The sequence below is a fragment of the Lipotes vexillifer genome, unplaced genomic scaffold (genome assembly GCF_000442215.2).
Source record: "Lipotes vexillifer unplaced genomic scaffold, Lipotes_vexillifer_v1.1 scaffold1491, whole genome shotgun sequence".
NCBI lineage: Eukaryota > Metazoa > Chordata > Mammalia > Artiodactyla > Lipotidae > Lipotes > Lipotes vexillifer.
This window is the reverse complement of record NW_006771679.1, coordinates 1,154,850-1,182,432: the sequence shown is the minus strand read 5'-3', so window position 1 is coordinate 1,182,432 and position 27,583 is coordinate 1,154,850. Positions and strand designations below refer to the sequence as shown.

General features: G+C 38.4%; 1 protein-coding gene across 1 annotated transcript in view; it reads left to right on the top strand.

The window, feature by feature from the left end:
• KLF12 (KLF transcription factor 12) overlaps nt 1–27,583 on the top strand; it is a 446,968-nt gene that overhangs the window by 131,974 nt on the left and 287,411 nt on the right. The window contains exon 2 of the mRNA XM_007447097.1: nt 12,930–12,993. Within this exon, the coding sequence (XP_007447159.1) occupies nt 12,961–12,993 (33 nt within the window). The 5' untranslated portion in view covers nt 12,930–12,960. The remainder of the gene's footprint in view (nt 1–12,929; nt 12,994–27,583) is intronic.

The following is a 27,583-nucleotide window of genomic DNA, read 5'->3' as shown; positions in this document are numbered from 1 at the left end:
AGGGAAAGAAATTACTAATAGTCGCAGATGAACACTGCTGTAATGCATTGCTTCACGGAACTGTGCTTAGAAAAGGAATTCTCCCTCTTCACCTTTGGAATTGTTCAAGGCCACCTCCAGAGGATCGTTCAGCTACTGGTGTGTCCACAGGCTCAGCTTTGGAAAGAGTGAAAATATTTCACTTCATGGTCCCCTCTTTACTTCCTAAGCATTTCTCTTCAGAGTGCCACATAGCAGAGAGATGTGGTGTGCTAAGTTACCATTGACTTATTAGTCATCCATTATATTCTGCCAGGTTAGGAGCCACTGGGAAGGAGAAGTTTTGATAAATTTCACTGAGTCCATCAATTCAGAGACAGAACTCAAACTCTGTTAACCAATTTTAATGTATTCCAGCTCATAACATATGCCTTGCAGGCTTGTGCATTTTTTTTTTTCAACAACAGCTGTTTATTCCACTTTAAAAGACTTTCAGAGAATTGGGCTCTCCAAATAATTCCTGTGTTCTAATATAAATACCTTCTTTTACAGTAGGAACTCAATAAATTGCATTCCATAAATTATTTTTGGTGACTTCATATGATTCTTTTCTTTCGCATTTTTTGTGCATTTTTAAAATAGAGGATTTGTAGATTCCACAACTTTATAAGTGAAAGGAAACTTGAAGACGTTTCAGCCCCTTAATTTCATAGATAAGGGAGCCGAGGCCCAGATCGGTTAGCTAATCACTAGCACACAGTCGGTAATGGTAGCATTGCCGTATACCGTAGTATTGTTTATCTAATGTGACACGAATCTCACCAAATAATGTTTAGTGGTCAGCTACAGGAATTCAGCATATTGCTAGGAACCATAGAAACTCCAAACAAAATGTATCATACAATTTGCTTGCATTAAAAACTGATGCTGGGTAGAAAGGGTTGTTCAAGAGAGTTGGAGCATTAGATGTGTTTCATGTTGCTTGCCCTTCTGTAATCAAGAGTAGCTCGCGTAGCCTCCTCTTGATAACTGATTGGTCCCTGGGTGATAGCTAGCTTTGGAGTGACTCATGCATACACTGGACACGATTCTATAACATCTATGTGGAAAAAAAAGTAGAGCAAGATTTTAGCAAGAGTTTAGGCTTAGAGATGTTCATTTGAGAGGTAATAATCAAATCTCTGGTGGGTGAACTTCCTAAGAGATCAAAGCCCATTGTAAAATTAAGGAGAGTTTTGGAAGATACCCCTTTGTAGGGAGGTAGACTATTTAAAAGACATCCAGTGGTAGTAGAGAGACTGGAGAAAAGAATCAGAGACCTCACTGAAACAGGGGAGGGGAATTTTCCTTCCAGGTGCAGGTTATCTATAATGCTATATATACATCTGTCATCAAAGAGACCATTTCACAGTCCAGGGAAGTGGATCACCGTGGAGTTAATGAGTTGTGATCACATGTCTGAGGAACAATAGAAATTGTTCTGTAGTTACCTGAAGTTACATGTAGTAGTAGAGCTGGCTGACTGTTAGCATTGAGACAGAGATTATCTGAATATTTTGAAGGTGGGAGGGAAGATGCATATGCTGGAGAGGAGTACAGAATGAGAACCCAGATGTGGTGGGGGAACTTTAAAGCCCCTCAACCAAATAAAACACCTTTGAAAAGGATAGCTAGGGTAGGCCTGTATGTCATAAAGCATTTTGTGAACCTGAAGGTGGAAGCATGTTGAAGTTTGAAGCTTGTGAGCAAAATTTAAATAAATGTTCATTATGTAAATTAGCAACCAGCAACCTGTATGATGAAGGAAATGAATATGTCTTGGCCAAAGGCTGGCATCCATAAAGCAAATAGTATATGGCTTGCTCTTGTGTGACACTTGTGTTCACTTAGATGCTGGTTGGATGCTCTTTTCAAATTCATGTTGAACAGCAGACTCACATGCATACTTCAGAGCCCTCTTCTTGATTGCTGGCAAGTTGTCATCTATCAATACTTGGTTCTCATGAACTGAAATGCAGTTATTTTCATTCTCCAGACCATGGCTTTCTGCAGAGGTGAGGTATGTGTCAAACCTCAACACCTGGTTTTACCAATGTTTTTTTTAGCAGGCCCAGTAGTTTCCCAAATAACAGCATGCCACCTCCAGCCTTTTGTTAATCTTAAAATACATGATACATGGGGTGTATTTAGACATCCTTTTGGGAATAAAGTTAAAGAATTTAAAAGACTGTCCTTTTTTTTTTTTTTGCGGTATGTGGGCCTCTCACTGCTGTGGCCTCTCCCGTTGCGGAGCACAGGCTCCGGACGCGCAGGCTCAGCGGCCATGGCTCACGGGCCCAGCCGCTCCGCGGCATGTGGGATCTTCCCGGACCGGGGCATGAACCCGTGTCCCCTGCGTTGGCAGGCGGACTCTCAACCACTGAGCCACCAGGGAAGCCCAAGACTGTCCTTCTAAAATCAGATGTTTTTTGATATTATATTTAAATTAAAGTGTAAAAATACTTGCCCATGCATATTGGGGATATTTTTAAGGTAGGAGAGAAGATGCATATGCTGGAGAGGAGTACAGAATGAGAACCCAGATGTGGTGAGGGAACTTTAAAGTCCTTCAACCAAATAAAACACCTTTAAAAAGGATAGCTAGGGTAGGCCTGTATGTCATAAAGCATTTTATGAACCTGAAGGTTGAAGCATGAAGATAGTATACATACTGTCTATGGGCATATTTTCATTGCTTTGTATTTGATTAATAAATATTTTGAAATATTTGATCCATGAGGGTCAGAAATGTCAGAAATACCTTCAATCATGGAACATAGCACAGTTCATGAGAAAGCACTTTTAAAGTCATTTTTTCCATAGAATTAGCTTCTTTAAATCATATTTTAATGTTCTTGGTTTAGCATATATAATATAAATCCCTTTATACTGTAAGACAGATGTGCACCTAAGACACTAGAAGTTATGCTTTCACGATTGTTTTGATCATTTATTTGAAATGGACCTTCTCTCCACATTACAGATTTCTATATTAGAGCGCCTCGTTGGGTGACATGGGCTGGCTGGTGTAGGTATGCTGATTCTTAGGACGCTCGGTCATATATGTGTGTGTAAATTATATGTGTCTGTACATATATGTGTGAGCGTTCTCAGACTTACATTTAAATGTACTCATTCCTAGTACATCCCCTTTCCCTGAAATGTCTTTTCTTCCTCACTTTTCACGACTCAGCTTTGTTTCACCTTGCTGCAGGTCCCCTCAACTTCCTGCTGTACTTTATTCTTTTCACCAGACCTCCTATGATGTTATTACTTCTGCAACTTGATATAAGTTAGAGAATATGGACTTTAGTTACAGTTACTTTCATTTTAAAATGTGCGTATTCATTCTGGGTCATTAGAATAGCTACGCCTTGTACATGCAGTTGTTAACTAATATATATAATAACACCTAGTTCATGTTAAACATATGGCAAACATTCAATAGATGGTATCTATTATTGTTATAATTATTTTACTTATTTATATTTGTCTCACCTTTGTTGTCTGTGAGCTTCTTTAAATTAGGCATTGTGGCATATAATTTGTGATGCCCTCAATTTCTGGCATATAGATGATTCACAGATGAATTAATAACAGAATATATGTACCATGTAATAAATGTCAGTGAACCTTCATCAGTAAACTGCTTGGATTGTACTTGAGTTGAGGTCCAGTTTCAGTATTTTTCAGTTTTTCAAGTGGTCTTTTTGATCCTTCTGAACAAGAATCAACCTAATATATCATTTGCCATTCTCAGCAAAATAGTTATTTTGATATTTTGGTATTGATTAATTATGAGAGAAGCATACAGTTATGTAATACATTTGACAGTCTACTAATTTGCTCATCATTGAGAAATACTTATTGATTATGTACTTGCTATGATAGCCAGCTATCTGTTATGGACCGGATTATGAACTACATGGGGCAATGATTATGATGTCTGAATATGCACACTGGATTAATGAGTTCAGCTGGTCAAAACTATCGTTCAGTAAGGCAAGATTTTCGTTGAAAATGTCAAATAAACCCTCTTGTTTCTGTATCGTTATGTCAAAATGTCACTGAAACAAATCTACTTACTTCATTGATCCATCTTCAAATTATATTTTAAAATCTGCCTGTGTTAAAACTTCTTTGCGTCCAGTTACGTGAAGAGATTGAACATAAAAGTATCCTAAAAATACCTCAGGTCTGATGTTTTCTAATTCTTGTTAAGTATTTCGAGATTGCAAATTTCATTTAAATGTCAACGGTAATTGTGTGCCGTTTGTTTTTCTACTCAGGTTTTACAGTTTGATGGAATGTTTTCCCCACGATTTAATAAATATTTGTTTTATTTCACATGAATTAATTCAAAACTGGATAAGAGCAACATATTTTAATCAACTATTGTTGTGATGGACTAGAAAATAAATTTACTCCCTACGCAAACAGTTTACTATGCATTTGAGTGGGATTTATCTTGCTTAGCATTGGCAAGCTAAACGTAGAAAGCAGTAATTAATAGGAAAGCCAAATATGTATACTGAATGAAGCACTTATTTATTTATATTTTTAATAAATTTATTTATTTATTTTTGGCTGCATTGGGTCTTTGTTGCTGCGCATGGGCTTTCTCTAGTTGCGGCGAGCGGGGGCTGCTCTGTCTTGCGGTGCACGGGCTTCTCATTGCGGTGGCTTCTCTTGTTGCGGAGCACGGGCCTCTAGGTTCGCAGGCTTCAGTAGTTGTGGCTTGTGGGCTCAGTAGTTGTGGCTCGCGGGCTCTAGAGCACAGGCTCGGTAGTTGTGGCGCAGGGGCTTAGTTGCTCCGCGGCATGTGGGATCTTCCCGGACCAGGGCTTGAACCCATGTCCCCTGCATTGGCGGGAGGGTTCTCAACCACTGTACCACCAGGGAAGCCCGAGGCATTTATTTTTCTTGACTATGTCATAGCTCTTTAGTGTATAAAATTTTAATTACCCAATAATATATACACCCAGTTATGTTCAGATAACACCCGTTGAAGTAAAGTAGTGAAGAAGTGTGAATTATGCATTTATAAGTGGTACCAAATGTGTGTTTACCATGATTTTATTTTCATTTGTTTTCAAAACTTGAAGTTTGCTTTTCTATATATAAATCACACAAACACATTATATTTAACACAACTACATTATATTTATAGCAAGTGCTGGGAAGTGAACTGGAGATTAATAAGTAGCTGGGTACCCTGTGACTCCTTTTCTCCTACCAGCCTCTTAAAAACCCCAAAGATCTGTAACATCTTTGGCATGATGGTTTAAGACACATCCTGACAGAGAGGGTTAGGGGAGGGATGTTAAGGTCCCCCACGTGGCAGTGCAGACTAGTGTGTGGCCAAGTTACTTTTGGCAGAACGTAGCTGTTACATGCAGTAGCTTTCCGTGCAGGTACAAATTGCACATGCTTATATTTGTGTTGCAATCTAAATGACATAAATTAGACACGCGAAGACAAGACTTAATCATCTTGTCAGTGCTTTGCAGTACAAATCAGATTTTTGACTATGCAGTCCCAGTAAAATGGCAATTACGCTGGAAGACGAGCATAGCATGCATTGCTTTTCAAACCATTATATTGAGCACAATATGTGTAAAAGAAAGGCTTAATTCATTTGCTATGGTTGCTTTCTTTTAAGGGTTTGTCCTCTGTCTGCGCAGAATGATGGGGTGTAACGGAAGCTGCAAACAGATTGAGAGAGTAATTTCCACGTCAGTGTGCTTTGGCTCCGCCTCCTCCCTCAGAGAATGGGCTGTTTATTCAGAGAACGATTTTTTTTTTTTTTTTTTTTGCGGTACGCGGGCCTCTCACTGTTGTGGCCTCTCCTGTTGGCGGAGCCCAGGCTCCAGACGCTCAGGCTCAGCGGCCATGGCCCACGGGCCCAGCCGCTCTGTGGCATGTGGGATCTTCCCGGACCGGGGCAAGAACCCATGTCCACTGCATCGGCGGGCGGACTCTCAACCACTGCGCCACCAGGGAAGCCCGAGAACTCTGTTCTTAAATGATTGTGCAAGCATACGTTACTCCACGTGGGACCTTAGTTCTTAAAGTTTGCTCTTTCTGTATTGTCTGTTTTTCCTAATACTGAAGAATTCCTGGGTGGAAACATAATTTCAGAGAAACGTAGAGCTGGAAATAGGGAAGAACAGTTTTGTAAATGGAGAATTTTCAAATGATTTGTATGTAACAGAATTCCAAGGGGATTGTTATGGGATATGGGTTATTAATGACCTTGAATTCCCTTTCTCCTATTTCTGTTAGCTGTTACATCATTGAACTCTCTTAATGGGTGCATTATAGACACTGTACTGTGACACCCTAGAGTGGAGATCCTGTCGTCTTTATATTCCCAGGATCTTCCTGTAAGAGACACACTCTCATGGTTGAAGGTGGTATCGAGGAAGTGTAACTTGGGCCAGAGTAGGTCATTGCTGGTTCCTAGTTCTCAGGAAAGTTTAAGTGGAAATAGGAGATTGAACGCTTGATTATAAATGTAGCAAGTAGGGGTGGGACTGACATTTGCTGAGTAACTAGTATGTTCCAGGTAGTGTGGTAGATACATTGTCTACATTCTCCTTTTCAGTGCACCCCACAGGTTTTATGTTACCAGTTTAATAAATTCGGGAAAGGGAGTACATAAGGTGAAGCAACCTGTCCCAAGTTATATGACCCCAAATGTTAAAGCTGATGTTCATTCTATCTGGCGTTCATGCCTGGATCTTTTTCGTGACCATCAGTACCACCTTTCTTATGGGAGTGGAACATGCCATTCATTCATATGAGGTCCCAATTCTGGGCATAAAAGCGTCCTTGGCGTTTCCATATCATCATTTGGATTGCCTGATGAGTAGAGGAGGGGGGTGGAACTTGGTGCCTGGGTTTTTGTCTCAAGGAAGGGAGGTAATGCTACAAAGTAGGTGTGTAATTATAAAATATGTCCAGGAAATAATCTACATTGAGGCTTTTTGTGCTTTTCTTTTTGCATTCATCAGATCTTTGCTATGATGTTCTTGTATTAATAAGTTTAATACAAATTGGGTTCCTTTTTATCAGGATATGCTTTCTCTATGGATTCTGCCTACCCTAGTTGAAGTGATTTCTATTGAAAGTGTGAAAATTCCGAAGTGGGATACAAAGAAGAATTATCACTCTTTAATCTTTATTCACGAGTCATGAAAATTATATGTATTTCATATGTAGATGTTATTTAGATTATAGAGCCATATCTACTCAAAATGGAAAATAAAGAGCTATCCTTTTCTATTTATTGTGAGAGGCATATCTAAAATCACATATTCATATAGATGTAATTTCCTGACTACCTGTGGCCTGTATTTAAAAATACCTGAACATTAGTTTGCTTCTCTACAGAGAATGATGTGTGTGCCATGGAAATCCGTGTGTCTTTTCTCAGCAGTAAGATGTCTCATGCTGTACAGGTTCAGAAGAGATACTGTAGGTGTCACCTGTCACCTAGCAACAGGCTTACTGCTTTGTGTCTTTAGTGTCTCTTTTCATTTTAAGTCAAAATAGTTATGAAAATGTAGCGCTTAGATTTGCATTTATCTCCTGAAATATTTAGATTAACCTTCAAACCTTTTTAGTTCCCAGGATAACTCACCACGACAGATGAAACAGAGATAACTTTCAACAAAAAAAGGCAACTTATATATCAGAAACCTTGGTACAGAGTAAGGCCAACGTGGATCCCGTTATATAATATCTCAGACTGAAATGCACAGACCTGCCTGTGAGTTCCCTAATCAGCTTTAAAAGTTGTGGTAACTGAATTGAATAGGTATATTACACCTTTATTACTTGGCTTTTTTTTTTAAGTCAGCGCTTGAAACACAAGATCACAACTAATGATTTGTAAAGTTGAATCCAGAAGATGGAATTCCAAATGGGATTGCTATACCGGCATCAGGATTCAATTATTTGAAACAGAGCAAACTAAATTACCTGTGGGCAGAGTGGTATACCCTGACGAGTCAGATGTCTGTAAACACTTTTAAAATGTGTTTCTGTGTCTCTGCTTAAAGATACATAAAGGGATTATCAGAGGAACCAGCAACAAGTGTACTTATGGGTCCTGAAGTATTTTGAATGTGTTAAACACTAGCCTTTAAAGATTGAGAACATAATAGATCATTTAAGATGTGATGAAGAGCCTGCAGCCTGTTACTAGAGGGTAATGTAATGCCTGTACTCTGAGGCAGTTATTCCGAAGTAACTCCTTATTCATTAAGGAGGATAGCATCCACTTTCATTCTGGCCAAGGTCATTTCTGTTATCCAGGATACTCTCTTTGAATTCTTATGGAAGCTGGCTGACCAAGTGGAAATTTTAGGGAAGAAAACAAGAGTTAGAAAGTGAAGATTTTGGACAATCATTCTCTATTGCTTATAGCTACCGAAGAGAGAAACAGGTGTAAGTAGAATTTCTCCAGACTATCCACTAAAAGAAAAACAAACCAGTATTTACCAGTGGTTCCAGGCAGCAATATTTTTGTTTCAAAGTAAATCTAAAATTCTTTCTAAAATACAATATTTTATGCCTTTTGTTATTTCTCACGTTTTTCATATTGGAATAAGTGACTACTAACTAACCCTTTGCTTTTCTTCACCTGACAATTGAGAATCATTTTTGGAGCCAGGAAAGTGAGGACCAAAACACGTGTGATGAGCTTTTTGATGAGGACAGTGCCCTTTAAAACTTCGGTACTTAGGGAAGATTTACTGGATAATTTCACAAACCTATTTGGCAGAGTTAAATAATCTTTTAATTAGGAAATTGATGATATAATACCTTATTGGGTATGTGCCAATTTCCTGTTTTATATCATGGTTTGGTTTTGATGGGGATTTGGGGAACAACCCAAAGGTCCCTTAGCATGAATAAAATTGGAGCTTCATCTATTCTATCTTGTGGTCTTAATTTGGGGAAATTCTGTTGTTTTCCTGTTTAATATCTGTCCACTGATTAAAGAGTGATAATTCTTACATGTGCTTACGTATATGTTAGTGCAGATTGTTGTGTAGACATTACTTCAGTTAGGGTATATGGGGTAGGTAAAACACGTATTATCCTTGCTTCTGTAGAGAAGGAAGTTGGGCCTCAGAGAGGTTGATTGAGGTTTTTAAGGTCACACAGGCAGTAGATGACAGAGGTGAAACTAGGGACAGGTCTTCTCAATCCTAAACTGTGTCTTCATTTTCTGTGGGGTGGGTGCTACAGAGCAAAAGATGACCTTGAGTGCTTTTTGAACAGCTTCAATTGAATGGAAAACAGAAGTTAGCATTGTACCAAGCTGTCCCCAGGTTTAAAACATACTGAGGTGTACATTTAAATTATAGGTAGTTACAGAGATATATACAAAGAGCCGTCCACTAACATTTGGGACTAACTCAGGGGTTTTAAAAGGACCCCACCATTATCTGACTCGTTGCATAGGAAATTAACCTGTGATCGTCATTGTCAAATGGATCTTAAAATGCTCATGTGCTCAACTCACAGAACTACTTTCAGAACAAATATTATCATTAGGATACTTGGTAAATCCCCAACTGCTGTAAAAATGTGTGATGTTGTGTTATGTATAGTTCACAAAATTTAATGTTGATTGTGGTCTGTAGCTTAATTGCATCAAAAAAATACAACTTATATAATTAAGGCCCTAGTTACTTGGTTAAGAAATATCCACACGATTGATATAAAGGGGAGTTTATTTTTCTTTTGTTTTTATCATTAGCTTCTCTTATTCATTTGACAAACCTTTATTTTATCTCCTAAAGTTTGCTGGGCAATGGGCTGTGTATTGGACAATAGATGGTAATAGAACTAGGTTAGCAGGTACAGCTTCTTCTGGTGGGAATATAAATTGATGTCGTCTGTATAAAAAGCAATTTGGGTAATATATTTTGAAAGAGTGAAAAAAGTTCATATTATTATGATCCAGTAATTATATAACTATATTCTAAGGCAATTAAGGCAATTAAAGGTGCAGGCAGGGCAGCTAAGTACAGTGGTGTAGGATATGGATGCTTGGCTGAGGGGTGAGTCGTGGAAATCTACACTAGGCTTCCCTGGCCAGGCCCCACCTCCTGATTAGAGTCTGTCTGTGTCTTCCCAGAGAGGGCATCCTTTCTAATTGTCCAAAGGCATCCTCCAGGCTAGCAGAGGTCCTTGTGTCCAAGATTTACGTAGAAGGATGTGTGTTATCAGTAATAGTAAAAAATCATAAACTAGTAGACAAAAGTGAGGGAGTAAATAATACTGTATCCCTACAATGGAGTATTATGAATTTAGGGAGAAGCATTAATAAGTTGAATGTCATGTAAAAATTCTCATGGTTTATTAAAGTGTGAAAAAAAATTATAGAACCAGAATGTAAGATTGAAACCAGTTTTGAAGTACCTGGTACATTCTCCTGAGAAGTGGGAACTGATGGATTGAGATACATTTTGAAGAATAGAAAGGACAAGACGTATTTTGCTAAGACCATGGTGTTTTAGATGACTTTTTAGTTCTTTCAAGGGGTACCCTATTATGGTTTCATAATGTAAAATAGAAGAATTATCCTCTGAATTTCAAGAGAATATTTCACCACTGTCATATTAAAATATTGTATTTATGTTCCATTGCTTCTTAGTGGCATTTCTAGTAGTGGTGAAAGCTGTACTATATATTAGGGGATGTGTTTTGAGTCATGAGACATATCTATATCAATATAGATATAGAGGGAGAGATGGAAGGAAGGAGGGAGGGAGGGAGAGTCATTGACTGACTGATCAATTGATTGGGTTAAAAATGTAATAAAATGAAAGCCCACTTCATCGTACAGGCCAAGCCCATGGAACATGAACATTCTGGTACATTTCATTTAAGGCTTTATGAGTGAGTGAACTCTTTTTTCTGTTCAAATGTATGGAAACACATACAAAGGAGACCTGGCTGGATACTGCCTGTGTAGACATTGGCACAGAATGGGTGCTGCTAAGAACTCCAAGGCGTGTCCCCTCTTGAGTGTAATCCCAAATGAAAAAAAAAAAAGTCAACTGTGCCTAATAAGCTGGCTTAACTGAACGCCAAAGAAAATTTGCCTCATGAAATGGAAATTCTGAAGCAAGTTACATAATACTGAGAGAGAATAAATAGGATTTTTAAGATCTATCCAAATGGGGCAAATGGTGTATTGTAATCAGAACTCTCCAATCCAGCAATATTTAATTCTATTTGGTGAGATCCAAATGGTGTTGGGGATTTGGAAGCTTTTAGAAATCACATAAATATTTACTTGGTGTTTGTTTAATTTTTGAGTGACATATCTTAGATCAGTTTTTTAAAAGTTACTTGGGTATTGGGTAACATGGAGCCACCCAAAAGTATTCATGTTAGTTGTTCTGCACATTTGTATCAACTGTAAAGAGGGAAAACAGCATTCCTGTAACAATCTCTTCGTTGCTAAGAATAATAGAGCCAACTGCTCCAGCCGGAACACTTGTGGCTTCTCTTTCTTATATTAAATTTACTTCTAAAGCAGTTTCTGCCATTTTCTCCCCAGCCTTCTCTCCCTGTTGCATGCCTTTCTTTTTCTCCCCTCCTTCCCTTATCTTTATACAGATTTTCATATCTTGTGCCCAGGATCTGTCATAGTGTCATAGCTGGAGTTTCTGCCTCTGTTTCTTCATTTCTCCATTTTGCCCTTTACATGGCTGCTAAAGAGGAAGCAAAAACCAAAACTGTTCATCAGCTGTTACTTTTATTGTGTCACTCCACTAGTCAAGAGCTTCAAAAATTGCAGAATTAAGGTTTTCTTTTTCTTTCCTCCAGTGGAAGAATGTTACCAACATGTGGAACCTTTTTCTCATTTTTTAAAATTGAAGTATAGTTGATGTACGATATTATATAAGTTACAGGTGTAGAATATAGTGATTCACAATGTTTAAAGGTTACAATCGTTTATAGTTATAACATATTGGCTATTTTCCCTGCGTTCTACAACACATCCTTGTAGCTTATTGTATACATAATAGTTTGTACCTCTTACTCCCCTACTCCTACGTTGCCTCTCCCTACTTCCCTCTCCCCACTGGTAACCACTAGTTTGTTGTCTTTATCTGCAAGTCTGCTTCTTTTCTGTTATCTTCACTAGGTTGTTGTATTATTTAGATTCCACATGTAAGTGATATCATACAGTCTTTCTCCGTCTGATTTATTTCACTTAGCATAATAGCCTCCAAGTCCATCCATGTTGTTACAAATGACAAAATTCCATTCTTTATGGCTGAGTAGTATTCCATTGTATATGTATACCACATCTTCTTTATCCATTCTTCTGTTGTTGGACACTTAGGTTGCTTCCATATCTTAGCAATTGTAAATAATGCTGCTATGAACATTGGGGTTAACGTATCTTTTTGAATTAGTGTTTTTCTTTTTTTTTCAGATATATATCCAGGAGTGGAATTACTGGGTCATATGGTAGTTCTATTTTTAGTTTTTTGGGAACCTCCATGCTGTTTCCCACAGTGGCTGCACCAATTCACATTCCCACCAACAGTGTACGAGGGTTCCCTTTTCTCACATCCTTGCCAACATTTGTTATTTGTGTTCTTTTTGATGATAGTCATTCTGACAGGTGTGAGGTGATATTTCATTGTGGTTTTGATTTGCATTTCCCTGGTGATTAGCGATGTTGAGCATCTTTTCATGTGCCTGTTGGCCATCTGAATGTCCTCTTAGGAAAAATGTCTATTCAGATCTTCTGCCTATTTTTAATTGGGTTATTTTTTGATGTTGAGTTGTATGAGCTGTTTATATATTTTGGATATTAACCCCTTATTGGTTCTAATTATTTGTTGTTTTTGTGTGTGCTTTTCTTGCAGGATCAATGTGACTCTGGAAACAAATGGATGAATGAATATCCATATGAAGAGGAAAACAATAAAGGTTGGTTAGTCAAACTGTATAATTGCAGTGGCAGTCCTATTTTGAACATTAATTTTGGGCAGTTATTCTCTTTAGAGCCCTTCTTTGACTGTTAGACAGAGGTCAAGGGTTAGAAACATTCATCTATCTATAAAGTGTAATTATTATTATTATTTTTTTTGCGATACGCGGACCTCTCACTGCCGTGGCCTCTCCCGCTGCGGAGCACAGGCTCCGGATGCTCAGGCTCCGGATGCGCAGGCTCAGCGACCATGGCTCACGGGCCCAGCCGCTCCGCGGCATGTGGGACCTTCCCGGACCGGGGCACGAACCCGCGTCTCCTTCATTGGCAGGCGGACTCTCAACCACTGCGCCACCAGGGAAGCCCTAATTTTTGTTTTTAAACCCTTAAATATAAAAAAAAATTTATAAAGAGGCAGCCCTTCTTTGTGCAAGTCTAGCTGTCGTCAGTTTCCAGAACCGAAGCTGGCTTAAGAATCAACTTTCAGATGATAATTAAAAAATGGAAAACCACTTGATACAACTGATCACTGGGACAAAAAAAAAAAAGCCAGATTTTGTTTAATATATATCAATTCCAATTAGCCTAAGCCTAATCCTAGTGCTCTATGGCATATGATTGCTGTCAGTGCTGTCCTCTTTGCACCTGCAGTCTTGGCTTTCGTCAAGGGCATAGGATGATTATGAAAGGCTTTTTTTTTTTTTTCTTGCGTTATGCGGGCCTCTCACTGTGTGGCCTCTCCCATTTGCGGAGCACAGGCTCCGGACGCGCAGGCTCAGTGGCCATGGCTCACGGGCCCAGCCGCTCCGCGGCATGTGGGATCTTCCCGGACCGGGGCACGAACCCGCGTCTCCTTCATTGGCAGGCGGACTCTCAAGCACTGCGCCACCAGGGAAGCCCAGGAAAGGCTTTTAACTTTGGTTTTTCACAGCCAAATACTGGTGTAAATTAGAGGGTAAAAAAGTCCTGGGAATTTCAACAGTAATCAAGTGCTGGCTCTCACTTTGTAGTATTTATTTTGAACTTTTTGTGTACTTCATACTGGTCATAATATAAACATCATAAATTAATACTAAGAAAATTAAAATATGTTAAACCATTTCTATTTCATAAAGTCTAGTACAGAGGCATGTGCCTCATAACTCTTTATATAGCTGCACAACACATACAATTTCATATTTTCCTTCCCCCATTGCTCCTGCTACCTTCAAATAAATGTACATCATGTCTTTTTCTGCCAGCCCACCTTCACAGATACTTACAAATGATTTTCCAGATTATATCTTTCACTTGAAATTGCCTTCTTCCAATTCAGCATCCATTCATGATAAAAAGTCTTAACAAGTTAGGCCTAGAAGGAACATATCTCAACATAATAAAGGCCATATGTGACAAGCCCACAGCTAATATACTCAATGGTGGAAGTATGAAAGCTTTTCCTCTAAGATCGAGAACAAGACAAGAGTGTCCGCTCTCACTGCTTCTATTCAACATAATACTGGAAGTCCTAGCTAGAGCAATCATGTGAGAAAAAAAAAAGTTATCAGAATTGCAGAGGAAGATGTAAAATTGTCTTTATTTGCAGATGGCATGATTTTATATATAGAAAATTTTAAAGACTCAACCAAAAAAACTGATAGATATGATTAATGAATTCAGTAAAGTTGCAAGGTACAAAATCAACATAACAAAAATCAGTAGCGATTCTATACGCTAACAGCAAAGTTTCTGAAAAAGGAATAAATTGATTCAATTTACAATAGCATCAAACAGAGTAAGATACTTAGGAATAAATTTAAGGAGATGAAAAGGAATAAATTTTAGGAGATCGCTATGCTGAAAACTACAGGACACTGATGAAAGAAATTGAAGAAAACACAAATAAATGGAGAGGTACCTTATGTTCATGGATTGAAAGAATTAATATTGTTAAAATGTTAATATGACTGAAAGCCATCTATAGATTCAGTGCAATCCATATCAAGATTCCAATTATGTATTTTACAGAAGTAGGAAAAAACATTTCTAAAATTTATATGGAACCACAAACAACCTTGAATAGCCAAAGAAATCCTGAGGAACAAAAAATGGGAGATGTCACATCACACTTTCTGATTTCAAGCTGTACTATAAAGTTATAGTCATCAAAACAGTATGGCACTGGTAGAAAAAAAACCAACAAATAGACCAATGGAACAGAATCGAGAGCCCAGAAATAAACCCAAACATATATGGTCAACTAATATTTGACAAGGGAGCCAAGAATACTCAATGGAGAAAAGGCAGTCTCTTCAATAAATCGTACTGGGATAATTTGATATACATGTATGAAGGAATGAAATTGGACCCATATCTTATACCACTTACAAAACTTAAGTCAACAGAGATTAAAGACTTAAATGTAGGACCGGATACCATGAAACTACTACAAGAAAGTACAGGAACAAAGCTTCTTGACATAGGTCTTGGTAATGATGTTTCGGATATGACACCTAAAGTACAAGCAACAAAATAAAAAATAAACAAGAGGGACTACATCAAGCTAAAAAGTTTCTTCACAGCAAAGGAAACCATCAACAAAATGAAAAGACAACCTACAGAATGGGAAAAAAAAATATTTGCAAACTGTGTATCTGATAAGGGGTTAATATCCCCAAATAGAAGGTGCTCGTACTACTCAATAGCAAAACCCCCCAAATAACTGAACAAAATAATGGTCCTAAGTCTGAATAGACATTGCTCCAAAGAAGATATCTGAAAGGCCAGGGACATAAAAAGACGCTCAATATCACTAGTCATCAGAAAAATGACATATCACCTCATGCTTGTTAGAGTGGCCACAATTAAAAAGATAAGAGATAATGCTGACATGGATGTGGAGAAAGGGGAATCCTTGTGCACTGGTTGGTGGAATTGTAAATTGGTGCAGCCACTATGGAAAACATTATGGAAGATCCTCAAAAAATTAAAAACAGAACTACCATATGATCCAGCAGTTCCACTTCTGGGAGTATATCCAAAGGTAATGAAAACACTAACTTGAAGAGATAACTGTACCCCCATGATCATTGCAGCATTATTTATAGTAGCCAAGAAATGGAAACAACCTGTCTGTCAACAGATGAAAAGATAAATAAGATGTGGTATATATACACAGTGGAGTATTATTCAGTCATAAAAAATGAGGAACTCCTACTATTTGTGACAACGTGGATGGATGGAACTTGAAGGCATTATACTAAGTGAAATAAAGACAAAGGCAAATACTGTATGATTTTACATGTATGTGGCATCTTAAAAAAAAAAAAGCCTTCCTTTTTTCCTTGCTAAAATTTCTCCTTTGTAGTATTTGTTTCTGGAAAGTTTTTAGCCCTCTAGAGGGAGTTTTGATTCAGAGATGATATAAGGTAGATTTCTGGGTAATGTTCTTTTTTATGATCTCAGTATTGCCTATATGGGTGCATTTACTTTGTGAGAATTAATTGTACTGTGTACTTATTTGTATATGGACTAGTGGTGTGCTAGTAAACTGGCTCTAGGGCATGGGGTGGGGAGGCCTGATCTGTAATATTTGTCAATTCCCATGGTGTAAATATTCCCACTACTGCTGGTTTCAATGGTTTAACAAAGAGCTTGCAAGATTCCTTAAAATTTAACAATTGGCTCTCATGAGCTGGAGATGAGCTAGCTCCAGCAAACCATTGATAATTTCACGTATAATGTAACGTTAAACAATTTTCTAAACTCCTTAAGACAGATAGGCCAAATGTAGTCAATTCAAATTTTCCTGACTCATCGCTGCATAAACATGGAAACCTTCACTCATTATCATGCAGAAAGTACTTATCCCTTTTCTTATGTATGCTGTTGATCTTATATTTATGTTTTTGTTCATTTGTAATTAAATTTTTATGTTTGAATGGATCAGTGTCAGCTTTGTAAGTTTATACATTTTGACAGTGTCATTGCTCTGTAACTAATTTTATGACAACTGAAGATTTTCGCAAAGAGAATCTTTGTGTTAATACTTACCCTGAGGGTAGACTGAAAATATTATCTTGATTAAGTATAATATATTATGTGTGATTCATTCTAAATGATTGTGCCTCATAGCTCATAATTCATGAGTTCAGAAGTCTTTATAGAGGAAGGAGCAGTGAGTATTTCACTTAATGTGTTTGTCCCAATGAATTATGTTTTTCTTCTTGCTGTTCCTTATATTTCTCAATCTGTGTTTTCAGTTATAGATGCCTTAGAACAAAGAGTACATTGACGCTTGTTTTTAAATCTGCTTGAACCAGGTGTTGTTGGTTTTAGTAAGGTCTGATTCAGAGAGAAAATTGCAGTTTGGAAATTTATCTCTTCTATATTTCACGTATATTCCCAAGGTCAGTTTTAAGATGACATTTTTAAAATGTCAGCAGTGGATGCAACGTTGCCACTGTCTACATAATTGAAAAGGGATTTGAATATGGCTCTTAAAACTATTTGTACATTACCAGTTTGCCAGCGGTGATAAAATCTTGCCAAGAGCTACAGAATATCATGCTGTGCCTTCCTGCTTATGTTCTAATATTTAAACAGCCTAAATAGCATTTGTAAAATTTCTTTTGTGGCCATATCAATAGTCTTATTTTCAGGTGCTGTCTTCATCTCCTCTTTCAACCAATCAATCAATTAATCAATAATATATAAATACAATATATAAATATATTTATATCAAAATATATGTGTGTGTGTATATTCACATTAAGTTCTTTACTCAGTTTTTAAGTTCTTTCTTTTACTCCATTTCATTGCACTTGAATTTGTTGCTTTACCATTTGCCATTAGATAACATTAAATAAATTCTAAAAAGATTCCAGCTATCCATTATTTTCTATTCACATATATCGGCATAAAACCTTGTCTATGTGCTCTTTAACATATTTTAGCAGTTGCTCTCATTGTGAATGTTTGTGGACCTGACTCCACAAACCTGGCTTTGCTCCATAGTTTTCCAGCCATTTCAGTATGTTTCCCAAGTGCTCTCAACAGCTGGTTTAGAGCAGGTGTCCAAAACATATGCATGCATATACATTAGTCCAGCTTATCAGAGTTCATGTTCAAACTTTTGCTCTGTGACTACCTCTGATGAACAGCTGCTTAAACCATTCAGCGTTAACAGTGGGTAAGTTTTCCTTTTTTGGATCTGGAAAGCAAGAGGACAGTAGCAGGCCTTTCTGGGAAAGCTTTAATTCCCTACAGAAAAAAAGCTTGCTTCATAGCGATGGGCATATATAGGGTGGTTACTTTAAATTTCTTTTCCATGAAGTTTCAAGGCTCTTTCTTCACACAAAGTAGAAAGACTGTAATAGCAACAATCCAGCTTTTCTTCCATTTTGAGCTAAGTAGGCATAGTTGTTGAGAAAGCCCCAGTTGATGTAAGTGAAGTATATTGTCAGCGCTAGGCCACTATACATTTATGTAGAGCAGCCGCCTGGGCAGTAAACATGGAATCACAAAAAGTCAAGTCTTCGCTCTGCAATTCTCTGCCTGTATGATCTTGGACCAGTGACTTCTTTCTGAATTTTAATTTTCTCAAGTGCCAGGTGGAACTAATAACACCTGTCCTACCTATTTCAAGAGGTGTTATGGGGTGAAAGAAAATATGACATATTTATGAAAGTAATTCAGAGCTGTAGAGTTCTAAAAGTATGGGTCGTGCTTGCTACTATTATTTATACAGCATAAGACAGAGATTCATGACTTTGTTGTATGACGTCACATCACAAAGTCAAGTATCTTCAGAATTGGAAGTGCCCACAAAGGTCATTGACTCTAATCTGTGCTTGGTACATGGCTGTCTTTCCATAAGAGTTGGTTGGTTACTTTAGCGCTATATCTTGAGTACTCCTTGGAATTTCCTACTGCATGTGGCAGTTCATGCTGTTTCCAGGCATATCTAGTTATATTAAAAGTTATTCCTTTTATTGAGCCTAATCAGTAGATTTGATAATGATCCAAACTAGTAGGTGTATAGCATATTTATTAAAATATAGTCCTGCATGAGGTCATTCTTGGGTCAAGTCCCGTCACCCTTGGGTGTCTGATTTCTTAGACCTGGGATACGAGAACAAAATGATATACAGGGATTTGAGAAAGATTATGCAGTTATTGAAGTAGAACAATGGCTTTATTCTTTGAAAAGATGATGTATTGCTCATTTTAAAACATTAAAGCATGCAAAGTCCCATCACCTCCCTGTCTCACACCTATTAGCATTTGGTGAGCATTATTTGCAGCATCTCCGTGTACGTATATACAAGTAAAGAGAGAAGGTTTTACAAAAATAGGATCATATTTATACTTTGTATTTCTAGTATAGAGTTATTTTTGTTTGCTTCTGATGTAATGGAAGAAACAGAAGCTGAGTTTAAACCAAAGGAATTTATTATTTTCATTAACGTCCTTTCACCAAAGTGATGCTATCATTTGAGAGTTAAGAGAAAAAGAAAATAAAAAACTTTGAGTTCTGATAATTCTGTGGTTTTTTTTTTAATGACTGAATTTAACTTCAAACAACATCTTTTGACTTGTTGCTATGAAAGATGGGTAAATTAATGACATTTCTAACACTTTTCCCTCTTCTTGTTTTACTGTCTTCTTAAAACTTGGGTTTATTAACATTTATTTTCTGATTGTTAACTGTAATTATCAAAGCCAGCTAGTATTAATTCTTATTTTTCTCAGACATATGGAAACACTACTTTACTGTCATCTGGTGTTTGGTGTCACTGTGAAGACTGAAGCAAACTGGTCTTTGCACTTGTTCTTGTCTTGCTTTTTGTTCAGATGTCCATGGACTATTTTTAGTAAGCCAGAAGTTCAGTAACTTCATCGGTTTTGCTTCTTGGTTTTTATCATTCTGTGTCAGTTTTTCTTGGATCCTCCCATTCAGCTCTGAGAAGTAGACTCTGTTTTTATGTCTTCAGATTTAAATATTATATTTAAGGTGTCTTTTCTATTTGTTCTCTTGTTTAGTAACCCTGAAGATAGGTATAATGTTTCTCCTTGGTGTTTCGTATCTGTGGTCTTCACCTTTAACGTTTTTATGTCACTTAACTGTGCTTTCCCATTCAACATTTTTTCTTACTATCGTTTCAGTCAAATTCTTTGTCACTTTTTAGTTCCTGGAGTTAATTATCATCTCTGTAGTATTTCATAACTCTGTCTACTTACTTTCATCTGTTTCACATGTCCTGTATTTTATCATTTGAGCCCTGTACTTTCCTGAATATTACTTTCTTTTAAAGCGAGACCCTTTTGTTTGAACCATTATTATTTTTGAGCCTGTGAAGTGGTGCTATTTATCCAAATTCTTCATCTGTTTCCTTGGGTAATTCTTCCTGCGGTGTTTGTTCTTCACTGGCCTCTTGCTTACATTTCTCTCTGGCTTTTAATATTTGCTGCTTTCATGCACAGTTCCCTTGTGGCCTCTCTCTGGTTTTTACCCATCTTTGAATGGGGCCGGTAGTTTCCAGTGTGGCAGGTAGTATTGTGGACAGGGGCTCCAACAGTTTTGGGCATGTGCTAGATGAGTCCAAATCTTTGTCTTGCGTTTCTTATTTCAGATACTCTAAATAAAGGTGTTACTTCCAGAGTCCTCTCTCAATTGCCCTTGTACAGCAGAGCCTCTGGAGACAAAGGCTCCTGTACTTCTGGCACTTCAGTGACCCTCTGGATGATGGAGCTAGACTCTAGAAAATGCTGCATCTGTGTGTTTGCTCTCTTAGCACCACTTTCTCTGTTTTCACAGGATAGGCCTTTCATTGCTGTGATTTTCACTTTTAGGAAATTGCTCCAGGTCTGAGGAGGTATGTATCCATTCCCTGAGGACTCCGAGATTTCACAGTCTTTGATGAGTATGTTTTGATTGGCAGTCTGAGTTTCTGACTGTTTTTACTTTCACTTAAGATGGAGTTTTTCTCTTTTTTTTTTTTCTAAATTGGCTTTAAAAGTTTTCAGTGAGTTTTAAAGGAAGGGTGTAAAAATGCCTTAACATCACCGCTTTCTAATAGGTAGTACTTTAGGTACATTTAAGGGACCCATGGAGACTGTTGAACTTGCTGACGTGTTTAAGAGCTTGGCTCTATATGTAGGCCTCCTGGCTTTCAATCCCAGCTCTGCCAGGGCTTCACCTGCTTCTGTAGCTCATTGTCACACCAGTGCTATGTGGATGATGATGATGATGATAGTAGTGTCTCGTCCATACAGTTGTCATGAAAGTTAAGTGAGTAAAATGCTAAAACGTTCACATATTGTCTGGTAGTTACTAAGTGCTCGTTAAAATAGCCATTTCATTATTTTAAGTCATGTTAATTATGTCCATTTGGCCTTAGGAAAATTTGCTGTTCAGGCCAGTAATTGTATCTATATTGTTTCCTTGGACTGAGGATACTGCTGGAACATACCTGCATACCAGGGGGTACCGGGTCTCTGACTTAATATGTCAGCTTCCAGTTTCAGGATCTGACTGGGGACTTCTAAGTTGTTGTTCTGTATTGATGAGAAATAGATACCTCTGGCTTTCTCTTGGAGGAAATAAAATCCTTGCACTCACTGGATATGCTCTAGTGGTTGGTACACATGCTATTCATTTCCCTCACAGAATGTTGACAGCTTATTTTGTATTAGGCAGGGTTCTCCAGAGAGACAGAACTAATAGGATATATATATATATATATATGCATACACACATATATATGTGTGTGTATATATACATATATATATATAATATATATAATTTATTGTAAAAATTGGCTCATGTGATTATGGAGACTGCGAAGTCCCATGATCTGCCATCTGTAAGCTGGAGACCTGGGAAATCCAGTGGTGTAGTTCCAGTTCAAGTCCAAAGGCCTGAGAACCAGGGGAGCCGGTGGTGTGAATCCAAGGCCAGGAGAAGTCCAGTGTCCCAGCTTAAGCAGGTGAGAAAGGACTAATCCTCCCTTTCTCCACTTTTTGTTCTATTCAGACCCTCAACAGATTTGACGATGGCCTCCCACACTGGGGAGGGCCATCTGCTTTACTGAGTCCGCTGATTCAAATGCCAGTCTCATCTAGAAACACCCTCCCAGGCACACTCAGAAATAATGTTTAATGTGGGCACCCTGTGGCCCAGTCAAGTTGATACATTAAATTAATCATGACACCTATGCTGTAGTCTGATTGAATCTAGTAATCATATACTTAGAGTATGTTATTTGTTAGACACAGGCCTACAAAGCCAAATTATATTTAGACCTTGTTTTCAAGGCTTCATCATCTCAGGGACAGGCAAATGAGTTGCTACTATTTGATGTGATTAGTGCTACAATATATGTAATGAAACCTAGGAAGCTGGTGATGGCTTCACTTGTAAAGTGACCTTTGACCTGGGCCTTGAATGATGGTGTCAAATTTTCTGGAAGAAATAGGAGTAAAACTCACAATTTTTTTGTTCAAAAAAAATTCTAAGTAAACACAAAAGTATATTTTCTTTCTCTTGGGCACAAAAGTGCCCTGCAAAATTTCCTTTTGGAGTTAAGGATAAATGTAATATTCAGTGATACCATTAAATTTTTCAGCTAAAATCTGTTGAGGCTCGTTTATGTGTCCAAATGATTTTCTCTTTGCTTCCCCCTCCGTCTCTCTCCCCTTTTATGTCTCTCTCTGTCTCACATGCTCTGGTGTACTTTTGTGTTCTCTCTCTCTCTCTCTCTCATTTTCATTCTCTGGCCCTTTGATTATAGTGGATCTTAAGCTAAGCTTTATGTCATCCTATTTAGAGTACATTACCAAAGTAGTTTATATAATGTGTTTTACTAGAAATTTTCAGGAGTGATCATAAAAATGATATGAGCACGAGGCCACCATCACCGATACCAAAACAGACAAAGATGTCACAAAGTTGTTTTCAAAGAGTGGGGGGTCCCTGAGTCCCTTTCAGGGAGTCCATGAGGTCAAAACTATTTTTATAATGCCAAGGTATTATTTGCTTTTCTCTGCTTTCATTCCATCTAGGGTGTAAAGTGGAGTTTTCCAGAAGCTAAGTAATGTGTGATACTGCAACAGATTTTAGTGGAAGCAGATATGAGAATTCCACTCCTTCCTACTAAGACATTAAAGGGACTTGAAAAAAAAAAACTAATGAAGTCTTCTCTTTTGTTCCTTTTTTTAAAAAAAGTTACTTTTTATTAAAAATGTATTTTTATGTTAGCATATTAAGAGTTTGCTGTGATTTTTAAATTAATACACAAATATTTTTAAAGTTTCTCATTTTGTTTCTCATAGTAATAAAATAAATTTTAACTTACTTTTAATTAAAAATTAATAATAGTCACAGAAGCTCTTTGGAGTCCTCAATTTAAGATAGAGTTCTGAAAGCAAAAAGTTTTCATTATTTTATTAGCTGCCATTTGCAAAGCTTGGGCAATTTGCTCTCTTTTAATCCTCCCAGCAAACCTATCAGGAAGGTACCCCATTAATCTCCTCCCAGAGGCATAAACTAGGGCTCAAAATCATTAGCCACACAGCTTGCATGCTGTGCAGCTAGAATTTGAAGCTAGTTCTATCTGACCCCAAAATCAAACTTGAAGGAATCAGTAACCTCCTTGCATGCAATATACCTGTTGCTTTCCTGGACAGAGAGGTTGAAGCAGAGGTCAAGAAGACTGGATGAATTATTTGAGATGGCTCAGGCAGCTAAAAGCCAAGACCTTCTGCTGTCTGTTCTACTCCTCATAGGGACTTGTCCTTTCAAATGGCAATTCCTTTTGTGAGAAAGGAATGCCTTCAAATTCAAATGATACTATGAACCTGGTGGAGGTCTGTTCCCCTTATAACAGGCATTTCTAATAGCACAGTATGCAGACTTTGCTGAGCACTCAACAAGGAAGAAACGTTTGTCCAGTTATCACATTCTAAACTGCCAAAATACATGTGCATTGCCTTAAGTTTTTCAATTATGTTACAGGTCAGCTTGTGCATTTTATCTGTTCGACTCTCTTTTGTAAAACAATTACAATGGTAAAAACAAAGAAACTATTGAGTACTTAACTATGCGTCGGTCACCGAGAGGAAGACTTGATACCAAGGTCTCTCTGAATCCTCACAAGAATACTCCCAGGCTGGCAGTGGGGTGTCCTACCTGCTTTACAGATAAGGAGATGGGCTTGCCGAGGGGAAGCTACTTGCCTGAGGTCACCCAGCTAGTAAGTAGGCGGTGAGTCAAGTATCAGACCCAGGTCCGGGTGGTTCCCAGGCTAAGATTCTTAACCAGCATGCATTGCAAGATCCTAAAAGGCAATGTCAATCTGTCTGTGGAAAGGAGTTCCCCAAAGTAAACTTGAAGTAGCCCAGGTAAATTAGGAAAGGGTCACAATTTTATGGTCAGAGATTTTAAGGAAAAACCAAGTGATGCAACCTCTTCATGTAATAAGAAAACAGATACAATTCTTTAATTTTGTCCTTAGCTTAACCCTTCACTAACATCCAGCAGCTCGGAGTGTACAGAGAAAGGCAGTAAATTCCTCATCTGTATCCCAGTGTGCCAACTGTTTTGGTTTTAATTGTGTCAGGTGTGTCTTCCTTCTGCCTGGAGGTCCTTCCTTAGGTTTGAAAATATCATGATCACATCAACAGTGTGAGAGGTGGTGGGAGAGCTGAGGTTCCACATGTGTCAACAACAGATGTGCACGTCTCCTGGAGCACTGGAAAAAAGAGTAATAGGAGTTCCCTTAGGGCTGTGCTCCACGTGCCCCAGGAGGGGATAAGGACGAAAGCCTCTGTAATTTATATTGACTGCTGAGGTAACCAGGTGCTTTCAGCAAGCATTCCAGTTGCAAATTTGGGTTTTAACAACCTTCCCAACAACCTCTGGGGAGGGAGGGAGACAAAGAGGGAAGAGATATGGGAACATATATATATGTATAACTGACTCACTCTGTTATAAAGCAGAAACTAACACACCATTGTAAAGCAATTATACCCCAATAAAGATGTTAAAAAAAAAAATGATATGAGCATGTTTTAAACATAACCATTTTAGTTAACCAGTTTTGATTTAATGAGAACATCAGAGTATTAAAGCAACGTAGTGATTGATTATTAAAAGCATTTGTTGAAATATAATATCTATCTGGTTAATTTTGTTATTAACAACATCTGTGCATTAAAAAAAAATTGTAACCTCGTTCCGCTCTCTCCGGTTGATGGTAGCTGAGAATTAATCTCTTACTGTTCTCTAAAGAGACTTTTGTTTAATAAAATCATGAATAATTATTGACTCAACAATGAGTATGATTCTTTATCTTATAGTTTAGTCCTCAGTATACCTTAAGGCCTAATGGAAGTAAGACTCACAAATATTCCAATTTAAGAATCAGTTGGTTATTCATATTCAACAAGCTTTTCTTCCTGGAGCTAGGGTTGGCTCAGAGGAACAGAACCATGGGAATGGTAGAGAATATGGAATTTAGTATCAGGGTTTGACCTCATCCGATTTTAGGAGCTAGTTAGGCAAGTTAGGTGTGGTTGTTGCTCCTGTATTTGGGGCGCTAGGCCTGAAGTCAGCAGGGCACACAGTCAGGAAGAAAGGGTGACAGGAGGTGCTGGAGAGCAGGGATGAATGGAAGCCATGAGGGTGAGCTGAGTCCACACAGACTCCCCACTCCTTCCTCACCCTTCCCTCCACCTGAGTGTTGTACGTCGTACCTTTTCTGATCCATGTCCTCTTTCCTTGATCCTTCCATTCCCGCCCGAGGACGGAAGCACTGTCTTTGGGACCCGGGCTTGTAGTGGAGATGATGTCCCACCCAGAGAAGTCTCACCCGCTCTGGACAACCACCTGCCTGGATTCACTGTTTTTGAGCTCTGCTCATCTCTTGAGGAACGGCAGGATCGTTTGTGGCCTCATGTGGTACTTGACTAGTTTTTGGTGTCAGTAGTAGCTGAGATCACTCTGCTCCCTGGATTTTGACCGTCCATCTATAATGTAGTAGAACCGTCAGGCTCAAGCCAGGGCCATGTGGCCATGGGGAGCTTTGAGAGCATAGGAAGATCAAACGTAGCATGAGAAGAGGGGAGATTCTGATTTTATGCATGGTGGAAATAGGTGGGTCATCCGGATGTTAGGGGCTTATCCAGCTAGTAAAGTTCAGAGTAAAATTATGAGCAAGAATGAGTTTGAGAGATTATATCCAGAGTAAGAATGAATGATGCCAGGGCCAGCGTACGTTAGAGGTGAGGGTGACAGGCTGTAACTGAACAGGATCGCTGGAGAGCAGCTAATGAGGAGGCATGTGTTAATTCACGCCGGGTTGCGGACAGGAGGCGCTAATACTGGAGGGGAGGATTGGGGGCGGGGGGAGGGCGTCAGAGGGCAAAGGGCAACACCAGCGGGACTGCCGAAGTAGGAGCCTGCTGGCACCAAGAAAGGTGAGGCCTGTGCAACAGGCTGGAAGGGCAAGTGGCTCGTTATCTCACAAGTTGACTCTCCTGTGCTGGGAGGTTTCCCGGAGGTCTGTGTTGAGCCCTGGTGCAGGACCAGGAAATCCTGTATGATGGGGCTTCCTGGAACAGAGGTAAAGGAGAGCATTTGGAGAGGTGGGTGAAGGTAGACAGGGAGAGGGTGTTAGCCCTTTACTGGGTTCGGGGGGAAAAAGAAGAGAAGCTTTTTAAGGTAACCTGCCTTCAGTTCCCAGAATTCCATCCATAACCCAAGAAAGGACTTGACTCTGATTTGTGATTTAGAGTAAATTCAGAAATAGCATTCTAATCAGATAGTAAGAACAATTAGGTTGCTAAAAAAAAAAAAAGTTCAGATACTGGTAGAATATACCAGTTTATATTTTTACATTTACATGGTGTGTGTGTGTGTGTGTGTGTGTGTGTGTGTGTGTGTGTGTGGAAGAGAGAGGTTGATTGATTCTAGTTCATGGGTAACGCTTGCTAGATTTTTCTGAGTTTTAATTACTTTTTAAATTTAATTACACCATTCCTTTTAAATTGAATCGCAGATCGAATTCACAGTCCTTAAACACCAGGATCACATGAATTGAGACACTTTACCTGGTTGTTCCCTTTGTGGACTCAGTTCTTTCCAGTGGTGACTACTTTTCACGGAGATTAATGTCGCCAACCTATAGATATGAAGGACGGAGTATCTTATTTATGCTTGTAAACTCTTCTCTCCTGTGGAATATACTCGTTCTAAAAAGGAGAAAATGATGGAAATAGGTGGGTGTCTGGCTTCTGGCTAGATATGTTATTTCCATCCGTGACAACCTTTATCATTCTCTGAGATCCTGAGGGACTTGCATAAGGTTGCACTGCAGTTAGTAGAATGGCATACATTTAATCTTTGTTTCGTAACATTTATTTGTACATCATTTCTAAAAGTGCCATTTAGAAGGGCCCCAGTAGAGAAATAATTGTGCAGGAGCTACTTGTGATGATATTTGTGTGGGGGGAGAGGTTGAGTGATTACAGGTGGAGGAGGCTAAGCAGAGTTTATTGTTTTAAGCAACTAAATGGTTTCCATTTACAATTTCTTCTGGTTCTACTCTA